This window comes from Anomaloglossus baeobatrachus, chromosome 7 (assembly GCF_048569485.1).
Source record: "Anomaloglossus baeobatrachus isolate aAnoBae1 chromosome 7, aAnoBae1.hap1, whole genome shotgun sequence".
NCBI lineage: Eukaryota > Metazoa > Chordata > Amphibia > Anura > Aromobatidae > Anomaloglossus > Anomaloglossus baeobatrachus.
In genome coordinates this window covers 281,647,827-281,662,708 of record NC_134359.1, presented here as the reverse complement: position 1 = coordinate 281,662,708, position 14,882 = coordinate 281,647,827, and the positions used below count along the sequence as shown (strand labels likewise).

General features: G+C 52.8%; 1 protein-coding gene across 2 annotated transcripts in view; it reads right to left on the bottom strand.

Moving 5' to 3' along the window:
* CRAMP1 (cramped chromatin regulator 1) overlaps window positions 1-14,882 on the bottom strand; it is a 102,082-nt gene that overhangs the window by 50,489 nt on the left and 36,711 nt on the right. For both annotated transcript variants that reach the window (XM_075318262.1, XM_075318261.1), the window contains exons 9-10: window positions 11,890-11,971; window positions 10,016-11,005 (exon numbers count right to left, since the gene is read on the bottom strand). In XM_075318262.1, the coding sequence (XP_075174377.1) occupies window positions 10,016-11,005; window positions 11,890-11,971 (1,072 nt within the window). The remainder of the gene's footprint in view (window positions 1-10,015; window positions 11,006-11,889; window positions 11,972-14,882) is intronic.

Below are 14,882 nucleotides of genomic sequence, written 5' to 3'. Positions count from 1 at the left end.
TAAACCTGAGGCCGCTAGGATCCAGGACTCAATGGCCACACAGTCAGGTTCAGGGCCGCAGAATTCAGATGGAAAAACGGCCCTTGAGACAGCAAATCTGGACGGTCTGGTAGTGCCCACGGTTGGCCTACCGTGAGATGCCACAGATCCGGGTACCACTACCTTCTTGGCCAGTCTGGAGCGACGAGAATGGCTCGATGGCAGTCGGACCTGATTTTCCGGAGAACTCTGGGTAACAATGCTAGAGGTGGGAACACATAGGGGAGTCGGAATTGCGACCAATCCTGAACCAAGGCGTCTGCCGCCAGCGCTCAGTGATCGTGAGACCGTGCCATGAAAACTGGGACCTTGTTGTTGTGCCGTGACGCCATCAGATCGACGTCCGGCGTCCCCCAGCGGCAACAGATCTGCTGAAACACGTCCGGGTGAAGGGACCATTCTCCTGCGTCCATGCCCTGGCGACTGAGAAAGTCTGCTTCCCAGTTTTCCACGCCTGGGATGTGAACTGCGGATATGGTGGACGCTTTGCTTTCCACCCACGTCAAAATCCGCCGGACTTCCTGAAAGGCTTGGCGACTGCGTGTTCCCCCTTGGTGGTTGATGTACGCCACCGCCGTGGAATTGTCCGACTGAATCCGAATCTGCTTGCCTTCCAGCCATTGTTGGAAGGCTCGCAGAGCAAGATAGATTGCTCTGATTTCCAGAACATTGATCTGCAGGGTGGACTCTTCCTGAGTCCACGTCCCCTGAGCCCTGTGGTGGAGAAACACCGCTCCCCACCCTGATAGGCTCGCATCCGTCGTGACCACTGCCCAGGACGGGGGAAGGAACGACTTTCCCTGTGACAATGAGGTGGGGAGAAGCCACCAACGCAGAGAGTCCTTGGCAGTCTGAGAGAGGGAGACAGTCCTGTCGAGGGACGTCGATTTCCCATCCCATTGGCGTAGAATGTCCCATTGTAGAGGACGCAGATGAAACTGCGCGAACGGGACCGCCTCCATTGCTGCTACCATCTTTCCTAGGAAATGCATGAGGCGCCTCAGTGAGTGCGACTGGCTCTGAAGGAGAGATTGCACTCCTGTCCGTAGCGAACACTGCTTGTCCAGTGGAAGCTTCACTATCGCTGAGAGAGTATGAAACTCCATGCCAAGATAAGTCAGAGATTGGGTCGGGGTTAGATGAGACTTTGGAAAGTTGATAATCCACCCGAAACTCTGGAGAGTGTCTAGTGCCACCTTCAGACTGTGTTGGCATGCCTCTTGAGAGGGTGCCTTTATAAGCAGGTCGTCTAGATACGGGATGACAGAGTGACCTTGCGAGTGCAGAACAGCTACTACTGCTGCCATGTGGTGAAGACCCGGGGGGCTGTTGCCAGACCGAAAGGTAACGCTACGAACTGCAGGTGTTCGTCGTGTATGACGAAGCGTAGGAAACGCTGATGCTCTGGCGCAATCGGCACGTGGAGATACGCATCTTTGATATCTATTGATGCTAGAAAATCTCCTTGAGACATTGAGGCTATGACGGAGCGTAGGGATTCCATCCGGAACCTCCTGACTTTTACGTGTCTGTTGAGCAACTTTAGATCCAGGACGGGTCGATACGATCCGTCCTTTTTTGGGACCACAAACAGATTGGAGTAAAAACCGTGACCTTGTTCCTGAAGAGGGACGGAGGTCACCACTCCTTCCGCCTTTAGAGCGGCCACCGCCTGCAACAGAGCATCGGCTCGGTCTGGTGGTGGAGAAGTTCTGAAGAAACGAGTTGGCGGACGAGAACTGAACTCTATCCTGTACCCGTGAGACAGAATATCCCTCACCCAACGGTCTTTGACGCGTGACAGCCAAATGTCGCCAAAGTGGGAAAGCCTCCCACCGACCGAGGGTGTGGGAATCGGAGACTGCAAGTCAGGAGGACGCCGTCTTGGCAACGGTTCCTCCGGCTGTCCTTTTTGGGCGTGACTGAGACCTCCAAGAATCTGAGCGTCTCTGGTCTTTTTGAGTCTTTTTTGACGAGGCGAATTGGGACCTGCCCGGTCCTCGAAAGGACCGATAACCAGACTGACCCTTCCTCTGTTGGGGTTTGTTTTGTCTGTGTTGCGGTAAGGATGAGTCCTTACCCTTGGAGTGTTTGATGATTTCATCCAAACGCTCTCCAAACAATCGGTCACGAGAAAAAGGCAAATTGGTTAAGCACTTCTTGGAATGAGAATCTGCCTTCCAATGTCTCAACCACAGGGCCCTACGCAAAACAACGGAGTTGGCTGACGCCACTGCCGTGCGGCTTGTAGCGTCAAGAACAGCATTAATCGCGTACGACGCGAATGCCGCCATTTGCGAGGTCAATGGTGCTACCTGCGGGGCAAATGCACGTGTGACTGAGTCGACTTGCACAAGCCCGCTGAGATAGCTTGGAGTGCCCATACGGCAGCAAAAGATGGCGCTAACGACGCTCCAATCGCTTCATAGATGGATTTCAGCCAGAGCTCCATCTGCCTGTCAGTGGCATCTTTAAGTGCCGCTCCATCTTCAACTGCAACCAAGGATCTAGCTGCAAGCCTGGAAATTGGAGGATCCACTTTTGGACACTGGGTCCAACCCTTGACCACCTCAGGGGGAAAAGGATAGCGTGTATCTTTAAGCCGTTTAGAAAAACGCCTTTCCGGATAAGCGTGGGGTTTCTGGATTGCGTCTCTAAAGTCAGCGTGGTCCAGAAAAGTGCTTAATGTACGCTTAGGATATCTGAAATGGATTCTCTCGTGCTGCGAAGCTGACTCCTCTACAAGAGGAGCTGGTGGGGAAATATTTAACATCTTATTGATGGACGCTATAAGATCATTAACTATGGCGTCACCATCTGGTGTATCTAGATTGAGAGCGGTCCCAGGATCAGAATCCTGATCAGTTACGTCCGCCTCATCACCCATAGATTCATCTCGCTGGGATCCTGACCATTGAGATGAATGTGAAGGCCCCTCATAGCGAGCCCGCTTAGGTTGCCTGGGGCCATCGTCCGAGTCAGAGTCTTCACCCTGAGGTGTATGTGCCCGTCCCGGAGCTTGGAGGTAATTCAGCTGAGGGGGACCAGGGGGCAATGATTGCACAGTGTCCGTGGCCTGAAGTACAGGCCTAGCTCGCAATGTGTCAAGAATTTGTGACATAGTGAGAGACATTCTGTCAGCAAAAGCTGTAAACTCAGTTCCTGTCACCTGGACAGCAGGTGGTACACCCTGGGTCACGTCCAGCAGAGGTCCCGACTGTGCAAGTGCCGCAGGGGCCGAGCACTGCACACAATGGGGGTCAGTGGAGCCTGCCGGTAGAAAAGTCCCACATGCGGTACAGGAAGCATATAATGTCTGTGCCTTGGCACCCTTGCGTTTTGTGGACGACATGCTGTTGGCTCTCTGCAATGTGAGAGAGTCTATAGCCAAAGGGCGACCAGCGCTATGCAGTACAAAGTATTTGCAGGAACAAAATACTAAGATTACTACTGGCACAAGAGGGGGTGAGCCCGGAGGGCTGCTTACCGCCCGCTGAATAGCGGGTAAGAGTCGCAGAATTCCTTGTCTGGGTCTCCCCGGCTCCCCTCTGCAGCTCAGCGTGTCAGCAGGAATGGCTGCCGGCGTCTGTGGAGAGGGGCGGTCCGTGGGAGTTCCTAAACAAAAGTGCGGGAAACAGTGTCCCCTCTGTGCCTATTGTGAGGGCTGGAGTATGTAAAAACGACTCCAGCCCTCGGCGCTGATGCACTGACCAGCGTCCCGCCCCTCTCCTGACTGGCAGGTCTGGGGGCGGGAACGAACGGAACTAGGCCGCAAAAGCCGGGGACTCGAGTTATCAGCGCGGGCCGCCGTAAAAGCGCGGCCCGCGCTGAAGTCCCCGGCGCACCACAAGTGCCAGCCGCGCCGCAGTCCCAGCGGCCGGCGCGACCGTTTCCCAAAAGTGTGCCTGCTTCAGCGAAGCTGAATGAGGCCATGGCACAAGCGCCGCAGCGCTGATGTCCCCGGCGCACTACAACACCCAGCATGTTGCGGTGTGAGCGCCAAATGCACGGGGACACAGAGTACCTTGAGGAAGCAGGGCCATGTCCCTGATGTACTCCGCTCCATCCAGCATCTTCTCCAGGGGCTGTAGATGGAGCACGGTCTCAGTGCCTGGAGACCAGTAAATCCCACTTCACCCAGAGCCCTGTAAAAAGGGATGGGGAAGGAATGAGCATGTGGGCTCCAGCCGCCGTACCCGCAATGGGTACCTCAACCTTACAAACACCTCCGACATACAGTGGGGTGAGAAGGGAGCATGCTGGGGGCCCTGTATGGGCCCTCTTTTCTTCCATCCGACATAGTCAGCAGCTGCTGCTGACTAAAAACAATGGAGCTATGCGTGCGTGTCTGACCTCCTTCGCACAAAGCTAAAACTGAGGAATCCGTACTCCTACGGGAGGGTGTATAGCCAGAAGGGGAGGGGCCTTACACTTTTAAGTGTAGTTCTTTGTGCGGCCTCCAGAGGCAGTAGCTATACACCCACTGTCTGGGTCTCCCAATTAGGAGCGAAAAAGAAATATATATATATATATATATATATTGTTGTGTGTAGTTACCAAGTGTTTGTGTAGGGGCTGTACATGTTCTGGCTGTTGTCTGGGTGTGGCGGGGGGTGAGAGCGGTGTTGTATGTGTGTTGCGTTGTTTGTGGAGCGCTGTGTGTCTGTAGCGTTGTGTGTGTGTGTGTTGCGCAGTTTGTGTGGGTGTGGTGTGTTTTGGGGGGAGGTATGTTTTGTGCAATGTATGTGTTGTGCGGTATGTGCGTATATTTATGTATGCCGCGGTGTTTGTGTGTTGGGTGTTGTGTGTGTGCGGAGTTGTCTGTGTGTGTGGGTGTCTGTGTATGGCAGTGTTTGTGGTTCCCAGTGTGTGTGTGTGTGTGTGTGTGTGTGTGTGTGTGTGTGTGTGTGTGTGTGTTGGGGGGAGGTGTGCACCTCCCATCGTGCTCCATCCCCCATGCTGCGCACCCCCCATCGTGCCCCATCCCCCATGCTGCGCACCCCCCATCGTGCTCCATCCCCTATGCTGCGCATTCCCCATCGTGCTCCATCCCCGATGCTGCGCACCCCCCATCGTGCTCCATCCCCCATGCTGCGCACTCCCCATCGTGCTCCATCCCCCATGCTGCACACTCCCCATCGTGCTCCATCCCCCATGCTGCACACTCCCCATCGTGCTACATCCCCCATCCTGCGCACCCCCCATCGTGCTACATCCCCCATCCTGCGCACCCCCCATCGTGCTACATCACCCATGCTGCGCACCCCCCATCGTGCTCCATCCCCCATGCTGCGCACTCCCCATCGTGCTCCATCCTCCATGCTGCGCACTTCCCCATCGTGCTACATCCCCCATCCTGCGCACCCCCCATCGTGCTACATCACCCATGCTGCGCACCCCCCATCGTGCTACATCACCCATGCTGCGCACCCCCCATCGTGCTACATTACCCATGCTGCGCACCCCCCATCGTGCTACATCCCCCGTGCTGCGCACCCCCCATCGTGCTACATCCCCCATGCTATAATAGGTCTCCTATTATACTCAGAGAGGAGTATAATAGGAGGACTATAATAGGAGGAGTAGTCCTGGGGGGAGAGGAGTATAATGCCGGCTCCCTGCACATGTGTACCGGGATCCGGTGTACGCTGGTAACTATGATACACATCGGGTAACTAAGGGACCTTAGTTACCCGATGTGTATAATGGTTACCAGCGTACACCGGCTCTGTCACGATCCCAGCAGCGCAAGGTTATGTCTGGCGATGTGTGCGGAGGGCCGGGGCGAGCGGCCAATCCATGCGGAGGGCGGGGCCAGGCCGAGGCGAGCGACCAATCCGTGGGGGGGCGGAGCCGAGGCTAGGCGAGCAGCCAATCCGTGCGGGGGGGGGGGGGGCGGGGCCATGGCGAGCCCAGCGGCCAGCTTTGTGTCACCGTAAGGACAAAATTTTGGAGCAAGACAGACAGACAGAATAAGGCAATTATATATCTATATATATATATAATTGCCTTATTCTGTCTGTCTGTCTGTCTTGCTCCAAAATTGTGTCCTTACGGTGACACAAAGCTGATTGGCCGCTGGGCTCGCCATGGCCCCGCCCCCGCACGGATTGGCCGCTCCTCCCCCCGCACGGATTGGCCGCTCGCCTCGGGTCCGCCCCCCCCGCACGGATTGGCCGCTCGCCCAGGCTCCGCCCCCCCACGGAATGGCTTCTCGCCCCGAGGTGAGCGCATCAAGGTCCTGCAGCGGCGGAACACACACACACGCACACACATAAGAACAGACACACAGACTCACACACTTTCACACTCACTCAGACTCACACTCACTCAGACTCACACTCACTCAGACTCACACTCACTCAGACTCACACTCACTCAGACTCACACTCACTCAGACTCACACTCACTCAGACTCACACTCACTCAGACTCACACTCACTCAGACTCACACTCACATCAGATCGCATCCACGTCCTGCAGCGGCGGAACACACACACCTCACACACACATCAGATCGCATCCACGTCCTGCAGCGGCGGAACACACACACCTCACACACACACATCAGATCGCATCCACGTCCTGCAGCGGCGGAACACACACACCTCACACACACACACACACATCAGATCGCATCCACGTCCTGCAGCGGCGGAACACACACACCTCACACACACATCAGATCGCATCCACGTCCTGCAGCGGCGGAACACACACACCTCACACACACACACACATCAGATCGCATCCACGTCCTGCAGCGGCGGAACACACACACCTCACACACACATAAGAACAGACACACACACACACATCAGATCACACTCACTCTCACACACACCTCACACACACACATCAGATCGCATCCACATACTCACAACATCCCGTGATATCGCTTGCTTCTCGGCGGCGATATTGTGCAGTGATCTTCCAGGACCTGCCGGAGGATCACATGGCCGGAAGCATGTGGTATCTCCGGATGTTGTGAGTGTGTCAGCGCGTATGTGCGATATCGTCAGTGTGTCTGTGTATGCGATCTGATGTGTGTGAGTGCATGTGATCGGATGTGTGTGAGTGTGTGTGAGTGTATGCGATCGGATGTGTGTGTGTGTGTGTGAGTGTATGCGATCGGATCTGTGAGTGTCGGCAGAGGAGCACGGCGTGCAGCACAGCTGCTGGGACCGCCCACCGGTGGGCACAGGGAGAAGTGGGGTGTGTGTGTGAGTGTATGCGATCAGATGTGTGCGTGTTTACTGTCTGATGTGTGACTGTGGAGCACGATGGGGGGTGCACAGCATGGGGGATGGAGCACGATGGGGGGTGCACAGCATGGGGGATGGAGCACGAGGGGGAGTGCGCAGCATGGGGGATGGAGCACGATGGGGAGTGCGCAGCATGGGGGATGGAGCACGTTTGGGAGTGCGCAGCATGGGTGATGGAGCACGTTTGGGAGTGCGCAGCATGGGTGATGGAGCACGTTTGGGAGTGCGCAGCATGGGGGATGGAGCACGATGGGGAGTGCGCAGCATGGGGGATGGAGCACGATGGGGAGTGCGCAGCATGGGGGATGGAGCACGATGGGGAGTGCGCAGCATGGGGGATGGAGCACAATGGGGAGTGCGCAGCATGGGGGATGGAGCACAATGGGGAGTGCGCAGCATGGGGGATGGAGCACAATGGGGAGTGCGCAGCATGGGGGATGGAGCACGATGGGGAGTGCGCAGCATGGGGGATGGAGCACGATGGGGTGTGCGCAGCATGGGGGATGGAGCACGATGGGGGGTGCGCAGCATGGGGGATGGAGCACGATGGGGAGTGCGCAGCATGGGGGATGGAGCACGATGGGGAGTGCGCAGCATGGGGGATGGAGCACGTTTGGGAGTGCGCAGCATGGGGGATGGAGCACGATGGGGAATGCGCAGCTTGGGGGATGGAGCACGATGGGGAATGCGCAGCATCGGGGATGGAGCACGATAGGGAGTGCGCAGCATGGGGGATGGAGCACGATGGGGAATGCGCAGCATGGGGGATGGAGCACGATGGGGAATGCGCAGCATGGAGGATGGAGCACAATGGGGAGTGGGGATGGAGCACGATGGGGGGTGCGCAGCATGGGGGATGGAGCACGATGGGGGGTGCACACCTCCCCCCAAAACACACACACACACACACACTGCCACACACGCACTGCACAACACACCACACACACACTGGGAACCACAAACACCGCCCTACACAGACACCCACACACACAGACAACGCCGCAGACACACAACACCCAACACACAAACACCGCGGCACACACAAATATACACACATACTGCACAACACACACATTGCACAAAACATACCTCCCCCCAAAACACACACACACACACACAAACCGCGCAACACACACAACGATACAGACACACAGCGCTCCGCAAATAACGACACACAACGCAACACACAAACAACACCGCTCTCACCCCCGCCACACCCAGAACATGTACAGCCCCTACACAAACACTTGGTAACTACACACAATAACATCTATATATATATATATATATATATATAACAAAAATCATACATGAACTACACAATACGTAAATTCTAGAATACCCGATGCGTAGAATTGGGCCACCTTCTAGTATATATATATATATATATATATACACGGTATATATTACACTCTGTAGCTCTGCTCCACTGATTCCCCTCTATATTGCCAGTCCTTGTGGTACATTTGCCCAGAGCACATTTTCTCCGCTCGTACCTGGCAGAGGACTCCATATTTCTCACCCTCTTGCAGACTTGGCAGACCACAGGGGTATTATGCAATATAGCCATAAGTGTATGATCACCTGACCGATCCCTCTGAATCTTCTGAATATAGAGCAAGTCCCTCACAGTATAATGCACCAGTTCTGTCCATATAGGTTTAGGCAGCTGAACATCACATCCACAATCCTTTTGAAAAGCACAATGGCGTTTAATTCTTTCACCACCGGGCAATTTCCCATTTTTGTTTTTTCCTCCCTTGCTTGCAAGAGCCGTGTGACTGCTGCTAGTTCAAGTTTGATTGCACGATTGGTTTTGCAGATATTTTGTATATGTTCACTATATGGTAAAACTGATGTACTGGTGTCATGCCTTAGGCCCGTACGAGTTCGTAGATACCAAACATGTGTGTATATTTTTTTTTTTATTGTCTAATTTTCAATGAGGCGAATGAGGGGTGCTTTAAATGGTTAAGTCTTTTTATTTTTAAATTTAAAAAAATTAAAAAAAACTTTTTTTTTTCGTTTTATTAGTCCCCCTGAGGGACTATAAGGATTAGTAGTCTGATTGCCTTGTTCATTTCTGTTGATCACAGCTGCACGACTCTGATCAGCAGAAATGCAGCGTTCCTGTTAGAGCCGACAGAGCTGCAGCTGTAAACAGGAAATACGTCATGATAGTGACAGGAGTCATTACATGACCCATTGCTACCATGGCAACCATTGGCTCCAATGGTGGCAGGGAACGGTGTGTTCCCCGTCGGGGCCATTTAAATCGTGCTGTCATATTTTGACAGAGCGATTTGATCGGTTAACAGGCACAGGAGGATTGTCGATCCACCTGTGCCTGTTAGCCGCGCATGTCTCCTGTTCAAATCAGCAGACATGTGCATGGATCACCGCCGCCTCACAGCAGCCGGCGGCGATTACCCAGACATGATTTAGGACATAGCAGTACGCCCTCAGTCATGAAGGCGTTAAGGAGCACACCGGCCCTGGCAAAGGAGGTAGCCAGGAGGTAGAGGAGCGGTGCTTTCCTGAAGCTACACCATAAGACAACCCTGTAAGTGTTTCTGCACAACTCATTTCAACAATCAATGGAGGCCTCTTCACTCAGACCCTTGCAGATCAAACGTCAGACTTGTGAAACTTTTTCTAACAATGAACATCTACTTAACCTTCTTCAAAAAATAACAGAAATGACCACTTACCGTTTTCGGGTTCAGCTCTGTAGATATGAGCCGTAACAGACAGCTCAGGAGTCTTTGTTTGTGACGTAAAGGGGAGTCCGATTCGTCTGATCTGCTGGGATCCATCCACTCATATTCCAGCTGTAGCTTGCCCGGTTTGCCCAACATGAGGTAGACCTCTGCTAGTGTCAGATTCTCTGACGTCTGCTGATTCCAGCCTTCCTGACGCAGCTGCTCAGAGAGCTGGTTAGAGTTGTCTTTTGGAGCTTTGGATGAACCGCTCTGCTCCTTCACCTGAGTGTCCTGTCCTGAAGCTTGTGTAGTGCAATTGTCCAGCTGGGGGGTTGTAGTCGGAGTTTCCACCTTCTCTCGATTTGGAGATTCTACATCTCCTGGAGGTTTGGGGTTTGTCTCTGGGGATGTTGGAGAACAGGCAACAACATTATCAGTCGCCTGATTATTGTCCGGAACAATAAGGTCTTGGCAAGACTTTAAATAACGGGGCAAGGGGTCATTTAATGAATGTTCCTCCACATCTGGAGGTGGGCAGACAGAGGATATCTCACCACCAGTAGAGGTATCCATGGGCTCTGGTGGGGCTTCATCAGGAGTCTTTGGTCCATTTGACACACCATCAGAAGATACACTCTCCATCAAACCATTCTCAACGTTCTGGGTCTTCTCTGGGGTGGTGTTACTGGGCACCTCGACTTTGTTTCCTTGTTTAGTATCCGCATTACCTCGTGGGCACTTAAGCTGTACCCGAGCTGTGCCTTGTCCAGTTTGGATACCAAGGATCTGAGCAGGAGGTAACAAGTGAATGTCCTTTGAGCTTTGCTTGTACTTGCCAGACTCCTGCCAGTGGACGGTACAATGGGCTTTGGAGTGGACAACCCTTGCCACTCCAGGTAAAGATGACAACTGAGCCGTTTCTGGTGGGAAGAGGTGAAGTTCTTCCCTGGGGTCCTGAGACTCCATATCTGCCAACTGAGGATCATCCAGACTTTTCCGCTGAAGAGAATCAGTTAAGGAAATTACGCATCGAAACATAAAAGATACGTTGCAGGGAGCACCTAGAATAAAGGGTCATTTACACGCTGCGACATCGCTAACGATATGTCGTCGGGGGTCACGGTGTTTGTGACGGACATGCGACCTCGTTAGCGACATCGCAGCGTGTGACTGGCTGGAGCGACCTTAAACGATCGCAAAAGAGGCAAAAATCGTTTGTCTGTGAGAGGTCGTGTATTTATGAAAAATCGTTGTCTGGTCAGTAGCGATGTTGTTCGTCGTTCCTGCAGCTCCACACATCGCTATGTGTGACACTGCAGGAGCGACAAACATCTCCTTACCTGCCTCCACCGGCAATGAGGAAGAAAGGAGGTGGGCGGCATGTTCCAACCGCTCATCTCCGCCCCCCTCTGCTATTGGACGGCTGCCGTGTGACATCGCTGTGACGCCGCACGAACCGCCACCCTTAGAAAGGCGGTGGTTCGCCGGCAACAGCGACGTCGCACGGCAGGTAAGTCTGTGTGACGGGTGTTAGCTCCGACAAAGTGAGCTCAACTGGGACAGGCGAATTGGCAACTGCTGCTAATTGACGAGTGGCGGCAATAACTACATGAAAAAGCTTAATCCAGCGGATACCGGAGTAAGGCTTGTGCCGAGACCTGATTGACGTGTTAGCCACTCATCTGAACCTCCTGATTCCTGAAAACGCATGCGCCTCTCCATTAATCAGGGACGTCTGCCTCCAGCACAACTTCTCATCAAGACGACCAACACCGGTCTTAATGAATCGGGCCGGTCGTGTGTACATACCCCTATAAGCAAGAAGATGCTCCCACCTTTATGATCACATCAAGCTTCTCAATGGCCATAATAAAAAAAGATACAATCCGAACTTCCTGCAGAGCCCATTTCTGCTTCAGAAATTCAATGAGACTGGAGACTTTTCGGTGCAGCTCCACCATCATCCTGTGGAAAAATGAAGAAATTTAAAGGGTAACTCCACCTAAAATGTATAGCGCTGCTTCATTTTTTGGGGGGGTTACTTTCCATAGTGGACATTTTTTTTTACATTTTTTCAGATGTTAACTTGATACAACCCTTTAACTATCCAAAAGGGAAGCTGAGAATTTGCAGATCATTGATGGTCACCCCTACAGACCCCAAGATTCCCTATCTGAATGGAGCGATGGTCTCACACCTTTGGGATTGTTAAAGAGCACAGTCAATGCAGCACCATCACTCCATTTAAAGGGGTACTCGGAAGCATAGTTTTCAATAGTGATCGGGAAGTACCGTATTTTTCATATTATAAGATGCGCCCCAAATTTAGGAGGAGGAAAATAGGAAAAAAAATATTTTTAATTTTAAAATGAGGGTTCGTCTTAGAATACTAGTGTGTTATATATTCGCTCACCAGGGAGGAGTGGCAGTGGTAGAGTGGCTCATGAGACAGGGTCGGAGATGCTGTGGGCTCGGAGAAGGGGGTGTCGTGGCTCAGGAGGGTCAGTGGACAGGTTGTCCGTGATGCTGCGGGCTCAGAGAAGGGGGGGGGTTGTTGTGGCTAAGGAGGGTCAGTGGACAGAGGGTCGGTGATGCTGCGGGCTCAGAGGAGGGGGGGGGGGGTGTCGTGGCTCAGGAGGGTCAGTGGACGGAGAGTCGGTGATGCTTCGGGCTCGGATGAGAGGGTGTTGCGGCTCAGGAGGATCACAGGAGGCAGGGTCGAAGCTACTGTGGGTTTGGGGGTGAGCCAGCGCCGGGTACCATTCATCTGCCGGCAGGGTGCGGATGCCAGGTTCCAATGAACTGCCGGCAGTTGACAAGATGGACTACAAAACAATGGCTACAGAGGTGGCGCGTGCGCAGATTGGCCTCCGCGGCCATTTTCTTGAAGACCATTGCGTCAATCGCAGGCAGATCAATGGCGCCTGCAGTATTCCTCACCCACCATCCTGTGACCCTCCTGAGCTACTCCATTGCAGTGACACCCCCTTCAACGAGCACTAAGTATCGTCAACCCTGCCTGCTGTGACCACCGCTGCCCCGGTAAGCCATATCTGGATTATAAGACGCACCCCCATTTTCTCCCCATTTTTGAGGGATAAAAAAAAAGAAGGGAATTTTGTTTACTTACCGTAAATTCCTTTTCTTCTAGCTCCAATTGGGAGACCCAGACAATTGGGTGTATAGCTACTGCCTCCGGAGGCCACACAAAGTATTACACTTAAAAGTGTAAGGCCCCTCCCCTTCTGGCTATACACCCTCCCGTGGGATCACGGGCTCCTCAGTTTTAGTGCAAAAGCAAGAAGGAGGAAAGCCAATAACAGGTTTAAAGACAAATTCAATCCGAAGAAACATCGGAGAACTGAAACCATTCAACATGAACAACATGTGTACTCGAAAAAAACAAAAATCCCTAAGAAAACAGGACGGGTGCTGGGTCTCCCAATTGGAGCTAGAAGAAAAGGAATTTACGGTAAGTAAACAAAGAAGGGAATTTTGTTTACTTACCGTAAATTCCTTTTCTTCTAGCTCCAATTGGGAGACCCAGACAGTGGGTGTATAGCTACTGCCTCTGGAGGCCGCACAAAGAACTACACTTAAAAGTGTAAGGCCCCTCCCCTTCTGGCTATACACCCTCCCGTAGGAGTACGGATTCCTCAGTTTTAGTACCAAAGCAAGGAGGAGGAAAGCCAATAACAGTTTCAAAAACAAATTCAATCCGATAACAAGATCGGAGAACTTAAGAAACAACATGAACAACATGTGCACCCGAAAAACGAAACCCTAAGAACAAATAGGGCGGGTGCTGGGTCTCCCAATTGGAGCTAGAAGAAAAGGAATTTACGGTAAGTAAACAAAATTCCCTTCTTCTTTTTCGCTCCTAATTGGGAGACCCAGACAGTGGGACGTCCAAAAGCAGTCCCTGGGTGGGTAAAAAGATACCACATGAACGGGCTGTCAGACAGCCCTTTCCTACAGGTGGGCCACCGCCGCCTGAAGGACCTGTCTACCTAGGCTGGCATCTGCCGAAGCGTAGGTATGCACTTGATAGTGTTTGGTAAACGTGTGCAGACTCGACCAGGTAGCCGCCTGGCACACCTGCTGAGCCGTAGCCTGATGCCGCAATGCCCAGGACGCACCAACGGCTCTGGTAGAATGGGCCTTCAGTCCAGATGGAATCGGAAGCCCAGCAGAACGGTATGTGTGAAGAATTGGTTCCTTGATCCACCGCGCCAGGGTGGATTTGGAAGCTTGCGATCCCTTATGCTGACCAGCGACTAGGACAAAGAGCGCATCAGAACGGCGTAGAGACGCCGTGCGAGAAATGTAAATCCTGAGTGCTCTCACCAGGTCCAACAGATGTAAACCTTTTTCAAATTGGTGAACTGGATGCGGACACAAAGATGGCAAAGTGATATCCTGATTGAGATGAAAGGAAGAAACCACCTTGGGAGAAAACTCTGGAATTGGACGCAGTACTACCTTGTCTTGGTGAAACACCAGGAAGGGAGATTTGCAAGATAACGCCGCTAGCTCGGACACTCTTCGAAGAGACGTGACCGCCACAAGAAAAACTACTTTTTGTGAAAGCCGAGAAAGGGAAACCTCTTTCAAAGGCTCGAAAGGCGGCTTCTGGAGAGCAATGAGAACCTTGTTCAGATCCCAGGGTTCCAATGGCCGTCTGTAAGGAGGAACGATATGACAAACTCCTTGGAGAAACGTGCGTACTTTAGAAAGTCGTGCCAAGCGCTTCTGAAAGAATACGGATAGCGCGGAGACTTGACCCTTAAGAGAGCTAAGCGACAAACCTTTTTCCAACCCAGACTGCAGGAAGGAAAGAAAAATTGGCAATGCAAATGGCCAGGGAGAAAACCCT